We start from the raw sequence: 21,670 nt of genomic DNA on the forward strand, positions 1-21,670 counted from the left end.
CTTTTTCTTCTGGCGACTGGGCTGTATTTAGACAGTGATATATGGGATCCATAAGAACAAAATTATTTATGTTGTATGTTATGTGCAGAAACATTCACCCTTTTCTTCCTGGGGTCTTGTTTAGGCTCTGGAGGTGGTGGTGGCGGTGGCGGTGGTGGAGGTGGAGGCGGGGCTTCTTCCTCCACAGTGATCAAGAAGTCCTGATTTGTTAGTGCTGTAGTTGAGCTCGTCTCTCCAACGTCATGGGACGGACCTGTTGAACGAGAGACAAAGATAAATTGTCCTGTGGGAGAGTATCAAGATCAGCTGAGCCTGCTGGACGCTAAGACAACACCAGCCCCGCAGTCACAACAGGTAAATAGCAACAATAAGCTTGTGTAGCTCTTCTCATGTGCTACAGCAGCACTTGGCCACACACATTACCTTCAGTGCTTTGTGGCTCTAATGTTGGGGCAGGTGCAGCGGTGGATGTGTCTTTTGGTGGTTCATGGATCTGTACAGGAGCAGGCAGGGCAGGAGGCGGAATGTATTTGAAGGCCTTGAGGTTGTTGATGATGTGGTTTCCAACCAACGTGCTGCGACCGAAGGCCCGCCAGTCCACAACAGTGATGCTGAGAGGAGGATGGAGGTGTTCATTCTCCGGTAACTCCTAAAGGATGGCAGAACATTGTAGAAGTCCTGTGTTAATTAAAATAAATTAAATTAACTATCCAATAAATGAATTGATTCCTTTACATACAGTCGTATATTACATGGCCAAATAGGGATGGGAAGCTCTAGGCATCTCTAGATTTGATTTTTAGGCCCTCTAGGATGTGGCGATCGCAACAGTTAATGCAAATCCAACCAATCCCTGTGAAATCTGTGTGACCTTGAGGTTTTGTCCAATAACTGCAAGTCCAAGTAATCATAATGTTGAGAACTGTGTTCAGATTATTGACTTTTCTGCATTCAGGCATGATCTTTCAAGACAGAGTCCTGATGCATCTCAGACTCAGTCTTCTCCCTGGGCCCTGTGGCCAAATTTATGTGGACATATGTGATCGCTGAGCGTCTCATTACAAACCATGACCATTAACATGCTCTCTATTGGCTCTCCATAAGATATCGGCTGCAGGCATTTTCTCCCGTTCAGCCATAAGAGCATTAGTGAAGTTTGTAAATGCTGAATTGATCTTACCAGCTCAATGATATCGACCAGTGTGGTGAAGTTTGGGTTGGACTTGTACTTCTGAATGACGGAGGAACGCAGTGTTTTACCTGCACACTCTATGATGACCTGGAGAAAGAGAGAAGGAGTTTATTAAACACTTGATGAGGGTTTCACCGTCTGTTATTCATAACTTCTGTCTGTCACATTCTCCAGATCCTTTCTTTCCTTCTAATGTGTGAGTTAGATCATGTTTCCCAAGATGCATCCCTTATCTGTTACCCCGTTTCCACCGAGCAGTACAGTACAGTTTAGTTCAGTGCGCAGTTTTTCTGTTTCCACTGTGAGAAGTTGTGGATGGTACCAATGGAACGTTACATACCGTCCCCATGTTTGGTCCCCCCTCTGTTGGGGTACCTAGCACACAGATCTGGTACTAAAAGGTGGAGCTGTGAACACTGCAGTCTGGTTGGTCAGTAGAGGACGGTCACTCTGCTCAGGGCTGAGTTGTGTCTGGTTTTGAGGCTCATGTAACCACTGTTCATACTGTGGAGAGTTTTATTAGTAAACTGTAACTATAAAATGAAAGGATGTTTTGCTGCCTCTCACAGCAGCTGGAGTCTGAGAAACAATAACTTAATTCACTGGGCCGACTGCCGGCGACTTTTAAGGTGGAACGTTAACTTGTAATGTAACAAATCCATCAGCGCACCTTAAATTTCAGTATGAAAAGTTTGACGTTACTTTAGTTGTTGTTTAGTTGTTGTTGTCTATCTTGAATGATATACACTTTTAGTAATGAGTGGAACTTTAAAGGGCCAGTGTGTAAAATGGGTTGAAAACAGTGACATCAGTGGTCAAATTCTAGATTGCAGGGCTCACTCGCTCACCCCTCCCGTCGGGTAAATGATGGCGGCCTCGTAGGGACAAAAAGCCTTGCGCAGACACGAGTTTTTCAGGAGTAGTTCTATCTAGCGATGAGGTGAATGTTTATTTAGAAATCTAAACCATGTTACGATATTGTAATGAATCCCTCACGAGCAGGAGACCAGAGGAATGTTTGGGAAAAGGTCCGTTTATTTGAGCACTCCAAAAACTCCGGTAACACTCCACTCCGTCCCAAACTCTGACTCTTCTGGCGTAACAGACACACTTCATACACACATACTTGTTTACCGTACTGAGTGGGGACCCCCTCCCCTCTCTGCTCTGCCAATCTCCAGCCCGCACGCTGACTGACAGCGTAGCCTGTAAACAGAGCTCAGCTGTTTATTTAGCCTAGCGATATCTCCGGACTATAGTAGCTGCAATGGACGACTTTGAACGCAATTTTGAAGAGTTTCTTGTAGCGGACACAGACCCAGAGCCATACCTGTTTGAGCTGGAGCATACAGATGAGGAACTCCAGAGGCTGAATGCACAGAATGGGATTCGGTGCTACTGCTGCCATTGTTGGGGAGATATATCACTAGGAGGAAAAGCGCCGCAGAGAGTGCATCACAAGGAGTGAAGCTGCGTCTTCTTTTCCTCGCAGATGACGGTTCGGGTTCATTCTCTCCTGTTGCGTGGTAAGTGTGGTCCATTCGCAAACTTTATAACTAAAAAAACTTTTCACTACTCTCTATTGACGAACTACTAACACTCTCTGCTGTTTCCTCCTCCTTCTTCCTTCCTTCCACTGTCTTTGTTGGTTCATTTATACACGCGAAACGCGTTCTCTGGCTGGCTGGATTGTCCGCTCAGTCTGCCGTACATACATGGCGGCGCAAGATGGCGACCTCTCTAAAGCAAGGCCCTTGCTATATATATATATATATATATATATATATATATATATATATATAAAAGCATAATTATAAGGCTACGAAAACCAAACGAATTTTATTTTATAGTGATCATACACTTGTATAAACATATTAATGGGTAGAATATTCAGATTCAGATTGACAATAAACCATGCCAAATATTACACACTGGCCCTTTAAGTGTTTGATATATATCACTTTCGACTGCATATGTTCTACTCCTCACTTGGAAAAAAAAAGTGTTGCGGACCATTGTTCCTGTGGGCTCCAGCAACACTAAACCCCTGAGCTTGCCTGAGAAGGACTAAACACACAAACCAGCTATTCTTAAATATCCCATGGAGAGAGACTCTCACTGCAGCCTGTTTTATTTCGTTCTGAAAATGTCGGCGTGCAGCCTCGTTCTGTGGACGATAAACGAGGCGCAGACTGATAAAGGAGGAAATACAGTGAGTGCTGGACGGAGCAGTGAGTGACAACAACCCCGCCCACATTTAAGAGTACTGTTTGCAGTAGAAACCCTAGGGTCTAGGTACCATGTCAGAAGGGTTACTTTTGGTTCCAAAGGTACCATACTGATAGTGTTTGGTGGAAACGGAGCTTAAAAGGGTGCTATACACTGTATGTTGAAAAGCTCTGTCAAATGGAGAATAAATGTGACACACAGTTTGGAGTAGATGTCACATGTGTTGGTGTGTACCTGTGGGCGATCAACAGACAGGAACTGAACCTTCTTCAGCTCCCTCAGACCCCAGAATAACACCTGGTGGAGCAAACACACACACAAAGGTTTGTTAGAGATACCTCGGGCATAGATTATGATACTAAAAATGTTTTTTATCCGTCACTTTGAAGGAAAACATGAGGGAAACATTCCCATTTCATGCAGCTGGGTATAACATCCTGAGAAATATCTAAAAATCAAGATCACAAATACATAGTTTTAACCTCCAGCCTGTAGGTGCTGAGAATAGGTCTGATGTTGGCAGGAACTGCGTAGATGCCTCCTTCCCGCTCCTCCAACGCCGGCAGACTCTGCTCTCCAGACTCTGTGATCTACACATTCATCACAGATCATCATGTTTGCTTTATTCTACATTATAATTGTATCTTCATTATCGTCATGGTCGAAGCTACGTGGTTACTGAGATGACTGTCACTGACCTGCAGCAGCTCAAATGCAGCCAGCAGGTCTCCCCCTGTTTGGCTGCCACAGTGCAGTGGGCTGTACTGCAGAGTTGGAGGTGTGTAGGGCTCAGAGGACAGCCGCACCTCTGGCACCGCCACTGTGGCTCCCAGATACTCCGCCTTACCCTGCACAGAGAGAGGAGATCAGAAAGAGGAGGTCACAGGTTCAGTTCAAAGAGTCAGTATGACGTAACAATGACTGCTGTCGATCAGTCTACGTGGCATTACCAGCGCGTCGTCGTCGTACACCTCGATGAGAATGCGTGGTGGCTCCTGCTGGATGTGCTGCAGATCTCCGCTCAGCAGAAGGCGGGTCATCAGCAAACTCTGATTCCATGTGGGGCTGAGAGTCTGACTGATGATCTGAGAGCAACACACACGCACGCACGCACGCACGCACGCACACACACACACACACGCACCATGAACACACAAATAAACAATAACAGTGACAACTCAAAGCCACAATTTAAACTGCATGTGTACAGTACAGTACAGTACAAACCAATTACAAAACACCTGTCAACCGAACCCATGACTTAACTTCCAATTATGAAGAAATGAAGATAATAATTAAATGTGGAAAAATAAAAAGGAATACATGAGTAAAAAAAATGGAAATAGAAATAAAAGAATAAATAAATTAAAAATAATTGTAAGCATGTTTTTTATTTTTACATTTATATCTTAATTTCTTTTTATATATATTTATTTATTTATGTATTTCAAAAATATGTATTTATTTATTTGTATATAAATTACTCTATTTTTTCTGTATTTATATGTTTGATTGTTTTATTTATTTACCTCAAACAGAGATTATTCCAGTTGAATCAAATAATGTTTATTAATTTATCTTTATAATTTATTTTTGATTTATTATTATAAATAAATATGATATGATAATATGATCATTTTTATAAGCATGTTTATTTTTATTTTACATATTCATTATGTATGTATTTATTTATTTATTTAAAAATATGTAATTATTTGTTTGCATAAAAATAACTTTATTTATTTTTAATTGTTTTATTTATTTAACACAAAATTTCAGCTGAATCAAATAATTTCCAGTGCACCTCTAACCCAGGTGGCTAAACAACCAGTATCCTAGACTCACACACACACAGACACACACACACACACAGACACACACACACACACACACACACACACACTTACATTGGTGGTTTGGCTGTGTGACAGATAGGTGACTCGAGCAAAAGGGTCCGATAGTCCGGAGGTGTCTGCAGCTATGAGACCACGAGCCTGATACATGTGGCACCTCAGCTGGAATGAATACTGCTCTGAAGACACACACACACACACACACACACACACACACACACACACAAAAACTGGAACATTATTATGCAGTTTAGGGTGGCTTTAAAGCATTGTTGCTTAATATGTGGCCTGCAGGCTGCTTGTGGCCTCAAGAAACCTTTTGTGCAGCCCCTGAACATGACATGAAGTGCATTGTATTTTAATATTATACATGTAACATATACATGATATTTTAATAATATGTATAATTAATATAATTTAATAATATGTATAATATGTATAAATAATATATATTTTAATTTACAATCCACAATCATATAAATGATGAATATAGCTTGACGAGGAAAATTCTTAGGCAGGGGCAGCCCTAGAAACAACATGGTGCCCCCTATGGACCCGCTCTGTATGTAGATATAAACAGCTCATTTTAAGGTAATGAAAACACAGTGATTCTTAGTTTTAGGGGATTAATGAAAACATAGCTATGAATATTGTATTCCATTTCTGCCAATTCTCCCTAAATCTTACACATGGACCTTAAAAATACCAGTTTACATTACATTCATTCAACAACATTTTTCTCTTACCATTGGTGGGATCTTGTGTGACTTGAAAACTTAATTGAAATGTAATGTAACTGTGATGCTGTGGATGTGAAACTAAACCAGAACCTGTTCTGTAAATTTTATATTTAATCGCCAATAGCAACTAGTGAAGACAGAATTAGGTTTGGAACCTAAGCTACAGTGACCTCCAGTCTTTTTCAGTCTGTTTCCAGTTAGTGAACAAACAGAAGCCAAAAACAGTAAGTGCTGCCATTTTGTGAAGTTCAAACACAAATTGCTAAAATAACCAAAGAGACGGAGGGACTGTAATAATCCTCCTCTCACCTGCACACTGGAGGCTTGTTGGAGGGCAGCCAGCGTCAGCGCCCCCTGTGGTAGGACTGTACCCTGCAGGTAGGTCATCCAGCATGTGTCCAGAGTCTGAACAGCCCCCATACCACAGATACACATCCACCTTCGCTTGCACTGACAAGCCTGTAACCCTCTTCCCTGGTGGCTGCACACACACAAACACACACATGTATGTATCAGTGTTTCTCTGCCAACTTTCCAACACTAACAAACACTGTAACTTCTGTGTGTGTGTGTGTTTACCTTCAAATACAGTGTGATTATCTTGCCACAGTGGATTCCTCGAGCCTCCTGGCTGCTGGAGAACAGCAGGTCTCTGGCTCGGACCCGAGCGTAAGCGATGCGCTTGTTGTTGCTCAGCAGCCACACAAAGATGTCAGGCACTGTGTGCTGGGGCTGCAGAGTGTGAGGATGTGAATGTGTGTGAGAAAAGTTTGGATATGCAAGTTAAATAAAGACAACAGCACGTCCCACACACAAGTCATCAGGATGCACATAAACACACACACACACACACACACACACACACACACACACACACACACACACACACACACAGGGCGAGTCCTGTACCTCCTCCACAAGGAAGCGTAGTTTGTGTGTGAGCTTCGATGCATCCTGCAGCATCTCTTTCAGACCACCAGCTTTTCTCTTCCTCTCTCCTAAAGACTGGGCCTCTCCTATCATGCTCTCCTGCAACACACACACACACACACACACACACGCGTTATTATGATGCAGGATATTTTGTGCTTGTTGTTTGGTTTGTGTGTGTATTTGTGTGTATCTCAGATTCCCCCACCAGTTCCTGTTTGCACATGGTGAGCCGTTTCCTGTCCAGCTGCGTCAGGTAGCTCGACTTAAGCTCCGCCTTCAGCTTGGCCTCTGCTACTGTGATGAAACTCCTGCAGAAACACAGTGAAGAGTACAGGCTTGACTGTCACTACTGCAAGAGATCGCTTGGTAGGAACAATCAAATATTCTGGGTCCTTGTTCAGTGTTTACAGCAACAGTGAGAACATGTAACATGAGCATCAGCAGGTGAAAAGAGGCAGCTGGTGACAGGTGTATCATGGACGTCACACTTCTGTCTACACTCGACAGGTAGACAGACTATACAGTCATAGAGTATGTTGGCCCTGTTATTTCATAGCCCAGCATCACATTTAATCCATTGGCACCACTGGAACATTATACAGGTGTATCAGACATTATCAGGCTGTTTAATTATATACACAGCGACTGTGTTTACATTCCTTCATTCACTTTGTGATGAAGAGCAAACATGGGAAGGTTTGCTTTGTCTCTACTGAATAAGAGACGGCTGTTCAATAACTAATAGCTCTTTTACACTCTTTGCTTAGAGAACAATGGCTGCAGTAAGTGAAAGGTTTGGATTACTGAGCCTTTTCTCTTGTTTAATGAGCAGAGACAAAGTGTGCAGTGAAAAGGAAAGTAGTAATTCCAAACATGAGGAAAAACGTGGGCAGGAAAATGCAAAACTAAGGTAACACAGGCCTACATAAAAAGTGTGAGATTTCCCTTGTGAATGGCAATATAGAAAGAACAACTAAAAATATTCATTCATGCTTTTTTCTTACAAAAATACCACAAATCAACTGCTTCTATACCAGACATGTGTTTTAAATGTAAATTACAACCCTTTTTGCGACCTGCCTCCACCCCAGCTCCTCCTTTTCATGCTGTGTCTGACTTATCGGTGTCATTTCTGTTTGTCATTAATGCTGCTCTGATCTGTTCCAGGGGGTCTTTGCTGCTGCTCTCCCTGCCTTTGGCTTTCCATGGAGGCACATGGAAGGGCAGAGAGGTGTGCTCTCTCTGCCTCAGGCTTTCCTCATTTGCATGTGGAAGGGCAGAGAGGTGTGCTCTTTCTGCCTTAGGCTTTCCATGTAGGTGCATGGAAGGGCAGAGAGGTGTGTTCTCTCCACCTTGGGCTTTCCATGTAAGAACATGGAAGGGCAGGGAAGTTTGCTCTCTCTGTCTTAAGGCTTTCTACGTAGGCATGTGGAAGGGCGGAGAGATTTGTTTTCTCCGACTGAGACTCCCTGTGTAGGCCTAGGAATGACAGAGGGGCCCCAGAACAGAGCCATACCACCAAATATAATACTGCAAATGTAAATGAAGTTTTCTTTGACTAAAGTGTTCCTGACTGAACAATAATTGTGTTCTGGACCAACTTCTATTTTAATGTAGGCTCTGATGTAAATATATTCTTTGTCATAATGGAGCAGTGAGAAGCTTGTTGTCACCTGAAACCATTTTTTGTTCAAATGCACCTTTAACTGGCCAGACTATGATGAAACACTTTTCTATAAAAAATTACTTACAGTGACAGACATGTTTATTTAATTTCTATAAAGCAATGCTGTTAAGACTTTCCCAGCATTGCTGTAGTGAGACACAACAGTCTTATCGTGCTCTGATTAGACTGACTGAATACCTGGCGTCCATACAGAATTCTTTGAGGACGATAATGAGCAGACGCGCCGCCCCTGGATCTGACTTCTTGTGTAGCTCTGCTGCACTGGCCACACCCTCCTCCTAAAAGACAAGATTGAAAAATGTTCATGAAGTTCAGATTCCCATGAGGTAACAGCTCACAACAGATCATGTTGATATTCTGATTAGTGAAAATGACATGTCATGAGTGTGTGTGTGTGTGTGTGTGTGTGTTTGTGAGACGCTGTGTACATACAAACAAAACAGCTATATTCTCCAGCATGTTCGAGTTGTACAGTCGGTACATTCTGTTCTCCCAGTGAGTCAGCACATTTATACACGGCTTCTGCTTCTCCAGGGGAAGATACATGTAGTACCTAAAAGTACACAGACACATGCAAACACAGTTATCTATGCAACAACAACAATGAAAGCAAACATAACGTGAAGCTAAAAAATGTTCCTTTTTCTAAAAGATCATTTTAAATATTTAGATTTACTTTCAGGCAGCAGTCATTTAGTCCCATTTAATAATTAAAAAAATCATCTTAAAGCTAAGGTTGGTTGTTTTATGTTGGCGTTATTGGGCAAAAACCCTGAAGTAAACTTTAAGCATATTGTACTTCAACACTAGACATCTGCACCTCCTCTTGGCTCTCTTTTCTAGATTTAGTAAATCTAGCCCGTCAAAGGAGACTTTGGTCAATCACTGGTCATTTCTGAGAGAGGTCGTTCTTATTGGCTGTTCTATAAATGCAGAAGTACGTGCACGTCTCTTCAGTGAAAGCCTGATTCAATGGTGGAGAATTCGTAGAGAAAGTTGCTATTCCAGCATTGGCAACAACTATCTACGCAACAAAGCAACCCAGAATAGGAAGGCGGACTTTTCATAAAGAGTCTAAAAGAGAGTCTGACAGTTAACAAAACAAACCACCTTTCCGTATCGGCAAAGCGTTTCTCTTGTCAGATGGACAGAAGATGTATCTAACAAGAGCCAAAAACGGTGGCTTCAAGTTTAGGTTTATGTAGCTAATGTTAGCTAGAGCCTCAAATCACAGTGTGTCCTTTTCCTCATTTCCCACCACTGCTGACCCCTTTGCCAAGAGGAGAGTGGGGAGCAGCCCCGAAGACAGACCCCCAGTCAGCAGCCGCAGCAACCCAGAACCCAAACAGCTATGGGAGACAGCTCTGACTCTCTGCCAGATCAGCAAACTTTCTGTTGCTGCTGTTACACAGGTTAGACCCAGCGCTGCCACTGGCCACTAGCCCACTGGAACAATGGGCACTGGTGGGTTTCCACTGGCTGTATTAGAGCCATTACAGCCACCAGTTGAAGGTCTGTGACTCTGCTGCTGCCCGCTCTCCTCCTAGGGAAGCAGTCCACAGCGGCGAGGAGTGACGCAGAGGGACCGTGAGGTGGCTAGCTAGCTAATTCTTGTCTCATCTGTGGTCTCAAAACCAGCGAAAGATCTCTATAATTAAATCAGATTAAAATAAATCAATGTAGGGTAAACACTGGGTTACCGTATGAGGCCTGTGCATATGCCTGTGGTCGTATGGTAGGAGAGGCTTAGGACAGAGAAGAGAGAGCTGTAGGAGGAGGCTGTATTTCCAAATTCTGCTGTTTTTGTGCCTTGTGCAGATTTCTATCCAGCTTTAACTCCAGGTCTGGATCTTGCAACCATATCTTTTCTAGAGTGATTAAAAGCTCGGGAAAGTGCTTATCTGCCGGGGAAGACAATGAGATGTGGTGGAAAGTGAGTGAAAAAGTAAGTAAGTGGATCTGGAGCTAAGATTTTTCTGTCAAAATACTGTTTCTAATTTCCAGAATGTACTTTCACACTCAAGAATGTGGCCATCAAAGCAAGTGACTCCAAAGATTGTGAGGTGTAATTCAACGTGTCGTTATGCTGTAATCTCTTCTGGGAGCCACATTAGCCACGTTCCTGCAAAAGTTACACAGCTTTGCCTTGGCTTCCTGCCAGTGCAAAGTCAGCTGTAGTACAAAATACAGCTGCAATAAAATCTACATCATGCAGCAGTACACACAAACAGAAAAATATCTTCTTAAGGTTCAACAGAGCCTCAGAAGTCAAACAACAAAGCGACTCAACTTGTTTCCTTCGACGATGAGTGGTTTTAGCGGGGGTGTGGTGGACTTAGAGGTCGAGGGGAACTCTGGAGCCTCTCTGGGTAGGAGAGGGGAGGACGGGGAGGTGGGCGAGGAGCTGAGAGAAGAGGAGGAAAACAGGTCACCGCTGTCTGGGACTTCCAATGCTTTTCGCCTTCTGGCAGCAGGACTGGGGGCCGGGACGGTGGGCTGCTGCTCCAAGACATTACCATAGTTACCTGAGGAAGGAAACCAAAGAAGAGGAGGGTTTCTTTATGAATCACCAGCGATAGTGGAAAGTAACTAAATATCTTTACACAAGTAATGTACTTAGGTACAGTTTTGAGGGTCTTGTACTTTATTGTATTTCTGCTCCACTACAGTTCTGGGGCAAATATAGTACTTCTTTACTGCACTACATTTATTTGATGACTTGAGTGGCCAAGCGTTGGAGATATCGGTTGTAGAAACGTCTGCCTCCTCTCCAATATAAAGGACCCAGTTACTCAAGATAATTCACAAACCTTGTTATGAGCAAGCGCTAGCTAACATTACAGCTCAGTCAAGGTGGACGCCATTAATGATTACATCTCGATCCGTCATAAACATGAGCCTCTTTCGTTGATGAGTAGATGCACAATTCTCTTTATGAGCAACACTTGAAAACAGAAGGGAGGAACAGGGTGAGGACAGTCAAACTGGCGACTCACCCAGAGAGAACTCGAAACTGATGGGCTTGTCTCCGATCTTCCTGTCAATCATGGTAGCTTCAAACAACGCCCCAAACAACAGGAAGCTCTCGTTGTTGTCTGGATTCAGCTGCACACAGATTCATCTCCATTATTCATTTATATGTTTGTCAAATAGACTTTCAGTGTCATAATTTAAAAAAATACTTCTCCCTCAAAATTACCAGCTGTATATCAGATACTCACCCAGTGTTACACTGAATTTGTGACGAAAACTATGTTTTTCTTTTTTTTTCCCCATATATTTTTTATTTTATTTATAAGTTTAAGGGTATTTACAGAAAATCATATTCAGAAAATTTCATAACCCTTCCCCACCCCCCCAACCCCTCACATATCAACAGGAAGGGTACAATTATCAAAACAAACAATTAAAATAAATAGATAACTACATATCTACACAAACGTCTGCATGTATATGCACCCATACACATATATACACATACATGCACATATGCATACACATATACACATACACAAAACAAAAAAAAAACAAAAACAGAAGAAAAAAAAACCCTAAGTCAAATTTCATTTACAAAGTTTTTCAGAAATTTTCAAGATTCATCATCTCAGAAAGAATTCAGTCCGCCTCATTCTTTGTGCATGAAAGCAAGAAAATCGCCCCATACCTCATCAAAGGCTTTTGGGTTCTTCTTCAAATTGTACATTATTTTTTCGGGTGGAATATAAGATGAAAGCTCATTCAGCCACATATTAGAAAACTTTGTTTTTCTTGTATGAAAAAGTCACTGGGAGCACATTTACAAACAGCAAAACTGTATCAAAACATCAATTTATGTATTACAATGTTTCGGTTGGTAGTCTGTGTCAAGTGGCGTCCACATGAATGCCAGGACCCAAAGTTTTGCGGCAGAACATTGCATTGTAACAAGATGACTGATGTTATTTCCCTCACCCTGTCAGTGGTTTTAATGTTATGGCTGATTGGTGTATTTATAACCACCTGGTGTGACACAACCACATGGTATTATTAATTTTCTACATTATAGGAAGACACTGAAGACATTATTAAAAAAAAAAAAAACCCTTCCTACCGCAGGTGGAGATTCCACAGGCAGGACCTCTACTACAGCTTTTCCCTTGTCATCTTCAGCAGCTCCTCCTGCTGCTGCTCCTGCTCCTCCTCCTGCAGGAGTCTTACCATCCTTCCCTCCGCCTTTTCCTGCTTTAGCATCCTTTAATGGCTTCACCATTCTGCTGAGTTTGGACTCCGAACCTGACCCTCCAGACAGGATCTCCACTGTCAGCTCCATGTATACCCGACCCCTGACACAGGCAGGAATTGGATATTTCTTTGGTCAGTTATTACTCTCAGGTTTTTTTTTATAATAAAATGTTAAAATAATTATTATATTTTAACACTGACCTGTAGGACACGCCCTCTCCAATGCCCTCATTAAGCTCTGCTGTGTCGTCACCTAATGTATAGTTTCGGGTAGAGCCATACAGGTTGATCCAAGCAGGACCAAAAGTTGGTAAAAACCCTGGAAAAAGAGAGAATAAGATGCAGAGAGATGAACAGTGGTCACCAGAAACAGTTCCTGCAGTGACTCCTCCCATCTAGAATATTATTCCTGTCTTTCCTTGCTTCCTTCCTCACTCCCCTGCACATATTTGTCCTTTACCTAAACTCTTCCTCCTTTCCTCTTACCTTCCCACCCCACATCTCCCCCTTCACCTCTCCTCACCTCTGTCACCGTCCTGCTCGTTGGAGATGCGCCTCAAGTCAAAATAATGGGTTCCTATGGCAACATCGCTCATGCTTCCCTCATCCCAGACCTGTGAGGAGAGAGAAGCCAGAGTCAACACATAATTAGGGCGTGGCTGCTTTGAGTGACAGGTGTGTGCCATCCGTTGACAAGTCGCTACCACAGCAACAACACTGGTTAGGTATGGTAACCATGGCAAAATGGTCATTGTAACGTTTGGTCACCTAAAAACGTCTTGTTCAGCCCCTAAAAGACAACCAATTGCTGTCACTGATGTTCAGTTTTTCTGATAAGTACATTTTGAATCGATTGTTTTCTAGCTTGTTTTTCACTAATGAAAATTAGCATTAGCATTATTACAGTTTACCATAGCTGCACTGTGCTAACCAAGGTAGCAACTAGCGTTAGGGTTAGCTCCAACCTGAACCCTTCTGGCTCTAAAAATCCAAGATGGTTACTAAAATGCCTGGGGCTTGGGGCTTTAAAACCAGAGTTCATGGACCAGCGGGTGATACCACAGTGGTTAGATCCATTATTTATACAATTTATGTCATAAACACATCAGAGTGTGAAGATCAGCCTCTCAACTCTGGATGGGAATATCCAAGGAGCACGTAACCGCAGTGTAATTGTTGTATCATGTACTCTAATGGACTTGTATAATTCAGTTCTGCAAACTGGGGTCAAATTTGCAGAAAGTCAGTTCTTCCTTCTCTACATGATGCTGAGGTTCAGACCTGAATCTTCAGTCTCTGACACAGAGGGGGAAACATCTCTTGGAAGATGATCTGCTCGTTCCACACAGGGTCAGCTGTGGACCTCTGAGTGGATGTGCGACCCTGGGAACAAAAGTAAGAAGAGGATTTACATGAAACAATGTGCTGAATTTCAAACCATCATTCAATAACTGTTAAGAAACCTGTACAATAGCTGCTGTGATCTTAAAAGCAGCTTCAGGATTATTTTACAAATCAGCAGTTAATTAAAGTGACATCTGCTCGTAGTTGATATCCAACCTACCATATTTTTGAAGAAGCTGATGACTACATATGGGTCTATGAGTGCCGTGTTGTCTCCTATGAAGGCTTTGGTGACATTGGCCATGATGCTGGAGTTATTTCGAGGAAGGCCTTCAGCCCGATACACCTTCACACAGAAACGAGCCCACGGTCGCTCAGAGGGAAAACCTTCTGGTATCAGCAGGTTCCTGAGGAAAAGGACATCACAGCAACACATATGTATTTTTTAACCCAGTGCAGAGTCCTCTGAGGACTTTGAGTATTCACAAAAAAACATTTTTGTGTTTCCAGAGGCACAGGGATGATTGGTCAAATGTTATCTTAAAAATAGCAGAGTATCGTCTGCATATAGGGAGGAGTATCAGATGGCACACTGAAATGTGTTTTAATGATAAAATTACATTAATTTATCATGTAAATATATACAACTGTCTGTGATTTAAGTCAGTAGGTAGTTGTACTATATCCAATTTAAGGGTCAACCATCGACCTTTTCATGGGCCCCCCTTGGCCTTGGGCCGGGGTCATCTGTATCCTCTGACAGCTGTTATTAATGAAGGCATGAGGTCACAGGAATGACCAATCACAGCCATGCTGATATTCGCTACAACAGCAAGACCTTAAGTGGGATGTTACTTAAATAACAAAAGGATAACAGTAAGAAATAGACGAGTATCATACTTGTCTATCTGCTCCTCAGCATCTTGTGCTTTTTGTCCTGGCTGCATGGCATCTCCTTTCGCCGAGACGCTGATGTCACACTTCACGTAACCTTTGACTCCAGTGCTGATGTCACTAGGATTGGTCAGCATTGCCCATTTATTAACGAACTGGTGACCTGAAGGAACAGGACAGAGACAGTAGAGGGACCTTTAGGTGGGACAGAGAGTGAAATCACTTTGAAGGCAACATGCAGCTGCCGTTAACCTCAGAAAGAGATGAGCTACCTGGTTGTTTGTAGACTGTCCACACATCCAGCTTAAAGGATCCCACAAAGAAACTCCTCAGCATTTTAGAGTGCATCACCTGAAGACAGAAAGATACACAGAGGAGAGACACTTCAAATTGATAGGCCACTGAAAAATGTGGCAACCGAAAAGTGCACCTAGTGATCTCTAACCAAGTATAATCATGTAAGCTTTCTGCATTTATTTTTACTCACTGTCAGCTTGATGACTTTGTCGAAGAATATCTCTTTGTGGGCAAAGAAGTCGAACACGAAATACTGACGGACAGAAGAGAAGGGGACAGTTAGACTGAGACACAGGTTCTTTTAAACTGGGTCTCTCAGATGAGTAATACCAGTGGGTTTTTCAGATTGCCCTAATTTATTCTCACCTCATTGTAAAAGGGAGCGTTGGTCCCTTCTTTGACTGATGTCTGTTTCTTCTCATCGCCGATCTCAATCACCACACTGGGGTCGATGTTTTCTCCCACCAGTTGCCGGGCCTCAGTGATGTTAATGGCAATCTGCGGGTCAGATAAACAGTTATACACTACAGCACATTTATTCCAATTTAGGCCTAACAGCATCCTGTTTATTACGCATATTTATAAATAGTATATGTCACACTGTAAAGCACATCCTTTCTGTTGTCTGTTGTATTGTCTTCTTAATATTGTGTATATTTTCCTTCATATTTCAAACTGAATTTCTTTCATCAACCTCTTGCATCATAATCTTTTTCTGATTTTGTCTTAATTACATTTAACCCAAATATTGTCCATAACTGTGTGTTCTGTGTGTCGTTACCTGAAAACTCTGTGGTTTCCCTTCACTCTTCTGGATGAGAGTTTTCAGTTTGACCCTATGGAAGTTTCAGTGTACAGGTCAGTGTCTCAATCTAAATACTAACAGAGTGATACAGAGGTGTCAGCCCAGTCGCCAGAAGCAAATGTTGGCATTGTACGTTCCTGCAAAACATGTATTGCAATTGTATGCTTCATATGTGTCATATCAGAGTTTCTAAAGTGACATACTATATAAGCTGACTTTGTCATCGTGAGGTGGAGGGAATGTCAGATGGTGTGATACTCAGGCGAGATGCTTGCCAAGCAGCAGACCACTGTTTGAGATCAACATACAACAGAACTGACTTTTTAGCCACCATACATGGGTGTTTTTTTAGTGATCTGTTACTGTGTTGTGGATATTGCTACAAAAAGCGCTTGTGTTTTGAATATGTCGGTCCCGATATCATCAAAACAGATGGATCGGGTATCGGAAAATGCAACCTATACCTGAGGCGATCCTTTCCCTTTAAATCTATTGTGACGCAAGCTACGTCATACGTCATGGAGTGAAGGAGAGAATCTGCTGTGTGGAGAAATTTCACACTATTTCAACTGCTGTTGCACAATTGTTTATTTTTGTTAACAAAAATAGTTCATCATTGTATTAATCTGTTTCATCTTGTTTCATTTTATCTTAGGAAAGAACTGTGTAGTCATCAATGCCTGATGCCTCTAGTCTTTTCTGTTCTACATGTAAAGGTATATAGCTTTTTAGGTCAACCGTGGTATCGGATTGGTATTGGGTATCGGCTGATACTCAAAGCCACAGCATCAGGATCGGTATCGAAACTGAAAAAGCTGGATCGGTGCATCTCTATGCCATTTGCTATCTATCCCCATGAAAAAGGCAACTCCATCTCAATCATGTTTTTTTTTTGTAAAATAGTCAAATAGCATCTATCTAAATGATATGCTTATTCCAAATAAACTATAATAAACTATTACAATTGTTAAAATGATAATTTCTCATTTTCTTTGGTATTTTTTGTGATATACAGACATGTGATGATAATTGCTGACTAATATGTATGCTGATGTTATCCAATGTCAAGTCTCTGATCGTCTGACGAGATAATATGTCCACGATAGCCTGGTTCCAGACCATAGACCCCGCCCACTCAACTGAGTAGGCTTGCATCTCTGGTCTGGCATACTTCAATGAATTTGCGATTTATCTTGTCCAAACGCTGGACGGACCAATGAACGCTGAATGCTGATGTCAAGCTGTATGCCGGTGGGTAACTGGTGAGGATAGCAACAATGGCGACCGCTACAGATCCTACAGACCACATTAACGATGCTATCGAGGTACAGTATTTCGCCACTACTCGCGTTAATGGAGGACCAAATTAAGGAAGCTGCTAAACTGGATTTAATGGCGATGCAGCTGGGCATGCACAACAACGGAGACATTTTAAATGGGCAATGCTCGCTTGTTTTCGGCACCCCGAGGCATGGATACTAATTACGTCAGATTCTGGGTGAGTCGTTGATCTCTACTGATTGGTTAGGGAAAAATCAAATTCCCCCCCCCTTGTAAATCGCCGTCAATGGAAGCCATGTCAGACTGAAGGTTCTGGGAGCTTCAGTCTGACACTCAGGCTATGTCCACGATAGCACACACAATAGAGCCCGTCATAATAGCATGCACTGAGGCCATCATAATTACCTTATGCCACTGCTGCCAGGATAGCACTACAAAAAGCAAGTGTTTTTACTAAGACATCACTGCTTTCCAGCAGGGACAGTGCCACAAAAAGCAAATAGTTTCTAGCAGAACATTGCTGCCTTTCCTGCCAGGAAGGCGTCACAAAATGTGAGTATTTCAGCGGTTAAAACATGATCTTTTCCTAACCAATAACAAGTGGTTTTTGTGCCTAAACATAGACTCACAAGTCAGTCTTTAGACGCTTTGCTTAACTAAAGACTGATGTCTTTCTCTCTGATTTTGTGTTTAGATGGGCGGATACAATTTCAAAGTTTAAAAAAACTCCCTACGTTGCAGAACCAATAGTAAATCCGCAAGGCAGTCCTTCGGTGGCTCCTCCTTGTGCTCGTAAACATAGTCCGACTGCGTTAAAAGTTTTAAACAAAGTCGCTGTAAGTCCTTCATTTCCACAATCTTGTGGACTGAGCACACGTTTGATAAAACGGAGTTAAATCTCGGCATCCGTTTTCAAGCTCTCTGTGTGTTTGTGTCCTTGCAGACAAGAAAAGGGGGAGCGAACATTTCTGGGAGGACATGTCCCTTTAATAAATGCAAGAGGCGTTGCTTTGTTGCCGGCTGTTTTCGCCGGTCTGTTAAACACACTTTAGAAAGGAGTGTCCCCAGACTATCAGAAGGCGGAGATCTCTGATTGTCTGGTGGTGGGACTAGCCTAAACATAACTACGTTAACCACAGTGGGGTTGAAAAGTTAAGAAACAAAGTTTTAATGTATCCACTAGGGCATAGTGAATACAGCATTATCTGTATCTCTGTCTGTATCTATTCAATCAACTAAATTATCTGTATACGTACTCAGACTGGGTGGAGTTTATGCCAGAAGTGGGTGGGATTTAAATAGAAAGTGGGTTGGGCCTATCAAAAGTTGTTATTTTAAGCCTGAAATGTACATATATTACTTATATAGATATTTATAGATATTTATTACCTATGAGACAAGAGTAACAGATTAAACATAGCTACTCAAATGACGGTTGTCCTTTATCACAAGTACAGTTAATGACACATTTTACTTGTATGACATTCGTACTCCTCACAAGGACATTATCTTTACCGGATACTCGTTTCATCTGAGTATTCAGCTCAACCCCCAATATCAGCTGAATGATAACACACAAATGTAACGTGTCCATGGTTTGCAGAAACACACAATGCCAACATGTATTCTGGTGATTGTGTTGGAAATACGTGCCTGTCACAGTCACTCATGATCAGGACACAGTAAAGTGTCATCCAGACTGATCAGCACAACACAGTCAACCACAAACACACACAACACTGAATTAATGAAGCACAAAGATGAACAAAAGCTGGACACACAGGTGACAGGATCCGCTGTTCCAAACTTCATATCTACTTCAGGAAGGTTGACAATAATTTCTGATGTGTTGGAGCATCAACAAGGCATTTTGTTTTTAATGTATGACATCAAATGCACCACTACAAATAGTCCTTTGGAGGTGAATTCTAACTATATTACTTTTACTTTTCAGTATCTGCTCCTAAACACTGTATATAAAAGTTACGTAGTGTGAATACTTTATACCTCTTGTTGTTTGGTCTGATTCTGGTTCTGACGTCAGAGGTTGCTGGTTGTTCCTCAGTGTTTTCTCCCTCCAGCAGTTGAGACTCTTCAGGGGGCACCTCAGTCTCACTATCTACAGAGACACACACTGACCTTTATTTTGCACAACTTCTTTTAGCCAGAAAACCTGATGTGTATGGTCTACACTGCACTAACTGTGAGCGCCGTATTAGTGGCAAAGGTCAGTGAGGTTGTGCTGTGCATGCTTACAAATCTTGGCAAACAGTGTGAGCTCTTGGTCGTCAGCCATCTTTTAAGCTAACTAGCAACAGAAGTGACATAACTCAAGAGGGAGAGAGAGTTTTGGTGTGTGGTTGTGGCTCTGAAATGACTTTGGAATATTCAACACTATGCAGATGTTCATGTCAGACACATTTGAAACCACAGAAGATAATGACCATGTTAAAATCATTTCAGAGGACGTTTATTGGCACACTGGTTAAACAGGGCCAATTACATCCTGTGATGAATGACGCTCTGTGTCCTCAGAAACCGAAATGACCCATAATTACTGTTACAGCAGAATTCAACATGTGACTGTTTGACAAGGGTTAGTCTAACCCACAGTGATATGACAGGTAGAATTACTCTATTGTACACTGTAAATACAGCCAAGATTGTGAGGCTGTGTGTGTGAGTGTTGTGTGTGTGCGTGTATGTGTGTGTTTGTTTTCCAGGCCTTACCCAGAGCTCCCTTGTTTGCCAGGACCAGGTCTGTGTTGACTTTCTTCTTCTTCTTTTTCAGGCCAAACATCAACTTGGCCTTTCTGCTCAAGGAAGAGGGAGAGAGATTTTATTGTTAACCTCCTCTGCTACAAATTACCTTCATAACAGGAGTTTATCTTTGCCCCTGGGGTCCCATACGCTCTCCAGTTCAACACACATTAACATCCCTATTGTGTTCATGCCACTTTCTCATCACTCTGTGTCCCTAAAATAGCTTTGGCTTACTCTGCATATCAACACATAAAACATGTCAGACAAAGAGCCATAGACAGATTGAAATGTAAGATTAAAACTGATGAGTGCAGACCCTACACTGTAGCCTACGCCACTGTGAGCATTTGTACTTGTGCAGTGGTGTGTCTGTGTCACTCTGCAGGTACACCTCCAAAACACTTGTCGGCTGTGGGGTTTCTGTGAAGTGCTGTAAAGTTTAGTTGATTCAAAACACACATTAAACACACATTAAACATGGCTTATTAGAGACAATTTCAAACACAAGTACACAAATCAGCTTCACTATAACTCGCAGCATTCACAGACGAACACTTGTCTTTATCTGGACACATTTTCCCCACAAATACAACATGCTGACGTTATTAGCACAAGCCTATGGCATTTTACATTGTATAAATTAGCCTAGCAGCTAGCGTAGATTTCCTCTGCTCATATGAAGCCAGGATAAATCACACACACAACTTAAAATGCTATTTCTGCGGAGGCTTTATTGTCTTCACAGTTTATTGTTTCTTATATGTGAAATTAAAGTAAATAATGTTTCCACTGAGGGAAATGGTTTCAGCTTACAGAAGGCTACAGCGTAGGGTATGGTCAGTGTAGAGCCTATGCAGAGGTATAAATCTCGCTTAAAAGTGTGTGAAGAGGTTTTCATACACTTCTTTTCCAGGTCTTTTTTCACAAACTGTAACCTGTTTGGAAATGGGAATTAAACGTGTTGTCTCCCTTAGCCAGCCCTTTTTTCCTTCCTTAAAACTACAGTTGGTAACGTTTATTAAAATAAGTTTGTGTCATATTTGCTGAAACTGTCACTATATTCCTACAGAAGAACATGAGACAGACAGTCTGTGAAAAAAAATTGTGTCCCTACTACTGGTTCTAATGGCCTTCGCTAAAATCAGACTGTGGCTGTCAATCATGTCAATCACTGCTCATGAACTGTGGTCAAACTGTAAAACTAGGCATTCATTCATTCATTTTCCATGACTGCTTATCATGTTGGGGGTCGCAGGGGAACTGGAGCCAATTCCAGCTGACATTGGGTGAGAGGCAGGGTACACCCTGGACAGGTCGCCAGACTATCACAGGGCTGACACATAGAGACAGACAACCATTCATACTCACATTCACACCTACGGCCAATTCAGAGTCACCAGTTAACCTGCATGTCTTTGGACTGTGGGAGGA

At 42.1% G+C, this 21,670-nt stretch overlaps 1 protein-coding gene across 1 annotated transcript in view; it reads right to left on the reverse strand.

The window, feature by feature from the left end:
• fer1l6 (fer-1 like family member 6) overlaps nucleotides 1-20,331 on the reverse strand; it is a 29,465-nt gene extending 9,134 nt beyond the window's left edge. The window contains exons 1-28 of the mRNA XM_049594267.1: nucleotides 20,207-20,331; nucleotides 19,484-19,595; nucleotides 16,172-16,226; nucleotides 15,757-15,888; nucleotides 15,581-15,643; nucleotides 15,366-15,444; nucleotides 15,100-15,256; nucleotides 14,420-14,606; nucleotides 14,137-14,238; nucleotides 13,379-13,469; nucleotides 13,057-13,174; nucleotides 12,725-12,956; nucleotides 11,631-11,739; nucleotides 10,925-11,159; nucleotides 9,067-9,187; nucleotides 8,812-8,912; nucleotides 7,153-7,255; nucleotides 6,924-7,043; nucleotides 6,594-6,746; nucleotides 6,324-6,495; nucleotides 5,329-5,453; nucleotides 4,372-4,506; nucleotides 4,120-4,269; nucleotides 3,904-4,011; nucleotides 3,656-3,718; nucleotides 1,181-1,279; nucleotides 424-649; nucleotides 99-253 (exon numbers count right to left, since the gene is read on the reverse strand). Of these exons, the coding sequence (XP_049450224.1) occupies nucleotides 99-253; nucleotides 424-649; nucleotides 1,181-1,279; nucleotides 3,656-3,718; nucleotides 3,904-4,011; nucleotides 4,120-4,269; nucleotides 4,372-4,506; nucleotides 5,329-5,453; nucleotides 6,324-6,495; nucleotides 6,594-6,746; nucleotides 6,924-7,043; nucleotides 7,153-7,255; nucleotides 8,812-8,912; nucleotides 9,067-9,187; nucleotides 10,925-11,159; nucleotides 11,631-11,739; nucleotides 12,725-12,956; nucleotides 13,057-13,174; nucleotides 13,379-13,469; nucleotides 14,137-14,238; nucleotides 14,420-14,606; nucleotides 15,100-15,256; nucleotides 15,366-15,444; nucleotides 15,581-15,643; nucleotides 15,757-15,888; nucleotides 16,172-16,226; nucleotides 19,484-19,595; nucleotides 20,207-20,276 (3,573 nt within the window). The 5' untranslated portion in view covers nucleotides 20,277-20,331. The remainder of the gene's footprint in view (nucleotides 1-98; nucleotides 254-423; nucleotides 650-1,180; nucleotides 1,280-3,655; nucleotides 3,719-3,903; nucleotides 4,012-4,119; nucleotides 4,270-4,371; nucleotides 4,507-5,328; nucleotides 5,454-6,323; nucleotides 6,496-6,593; nucleotides 6,747-6,923; nucleotides 7,044-7,152; nucleotides 7,256-8,811; nucleotides 8,913-9,066; nucleotides 9,188-10,924; nucleotides 11,160-11,630; nucleotides 11,740-12,724; nucleotides 12,957-13,056; nucleotides 13,175-13,378; nucleotides 13,470-14,136; nucleotides 14,239-14,419; nucleotides 14,607-15,099; nucleotides 15,257-15,365; nucleotides 15,445-15,580; nucleotides 15,644-15,756; nucleotides 15,889-16,171; nucleotides 16,227-19,483; nucleotides 19,596-20,206) is intronic.
• Nucleotides 20,332-21,670: the final 1,339 nt, after the last annotated feature.

Source organism: Epinephelus fuscoguttatus, linkage group LG13, assembly GCF_011397635.1.
Source record: "Epinephelus fuscoguttatus linkage group LG13, E.fuscoguttatus.final_Chr_v1".
NCBI lineage: Eukaryota > Metazoa > Chordata > Actinopteri > Perciformes > Serranidae > Epinephelus > Epinephelus fuscoguttatus.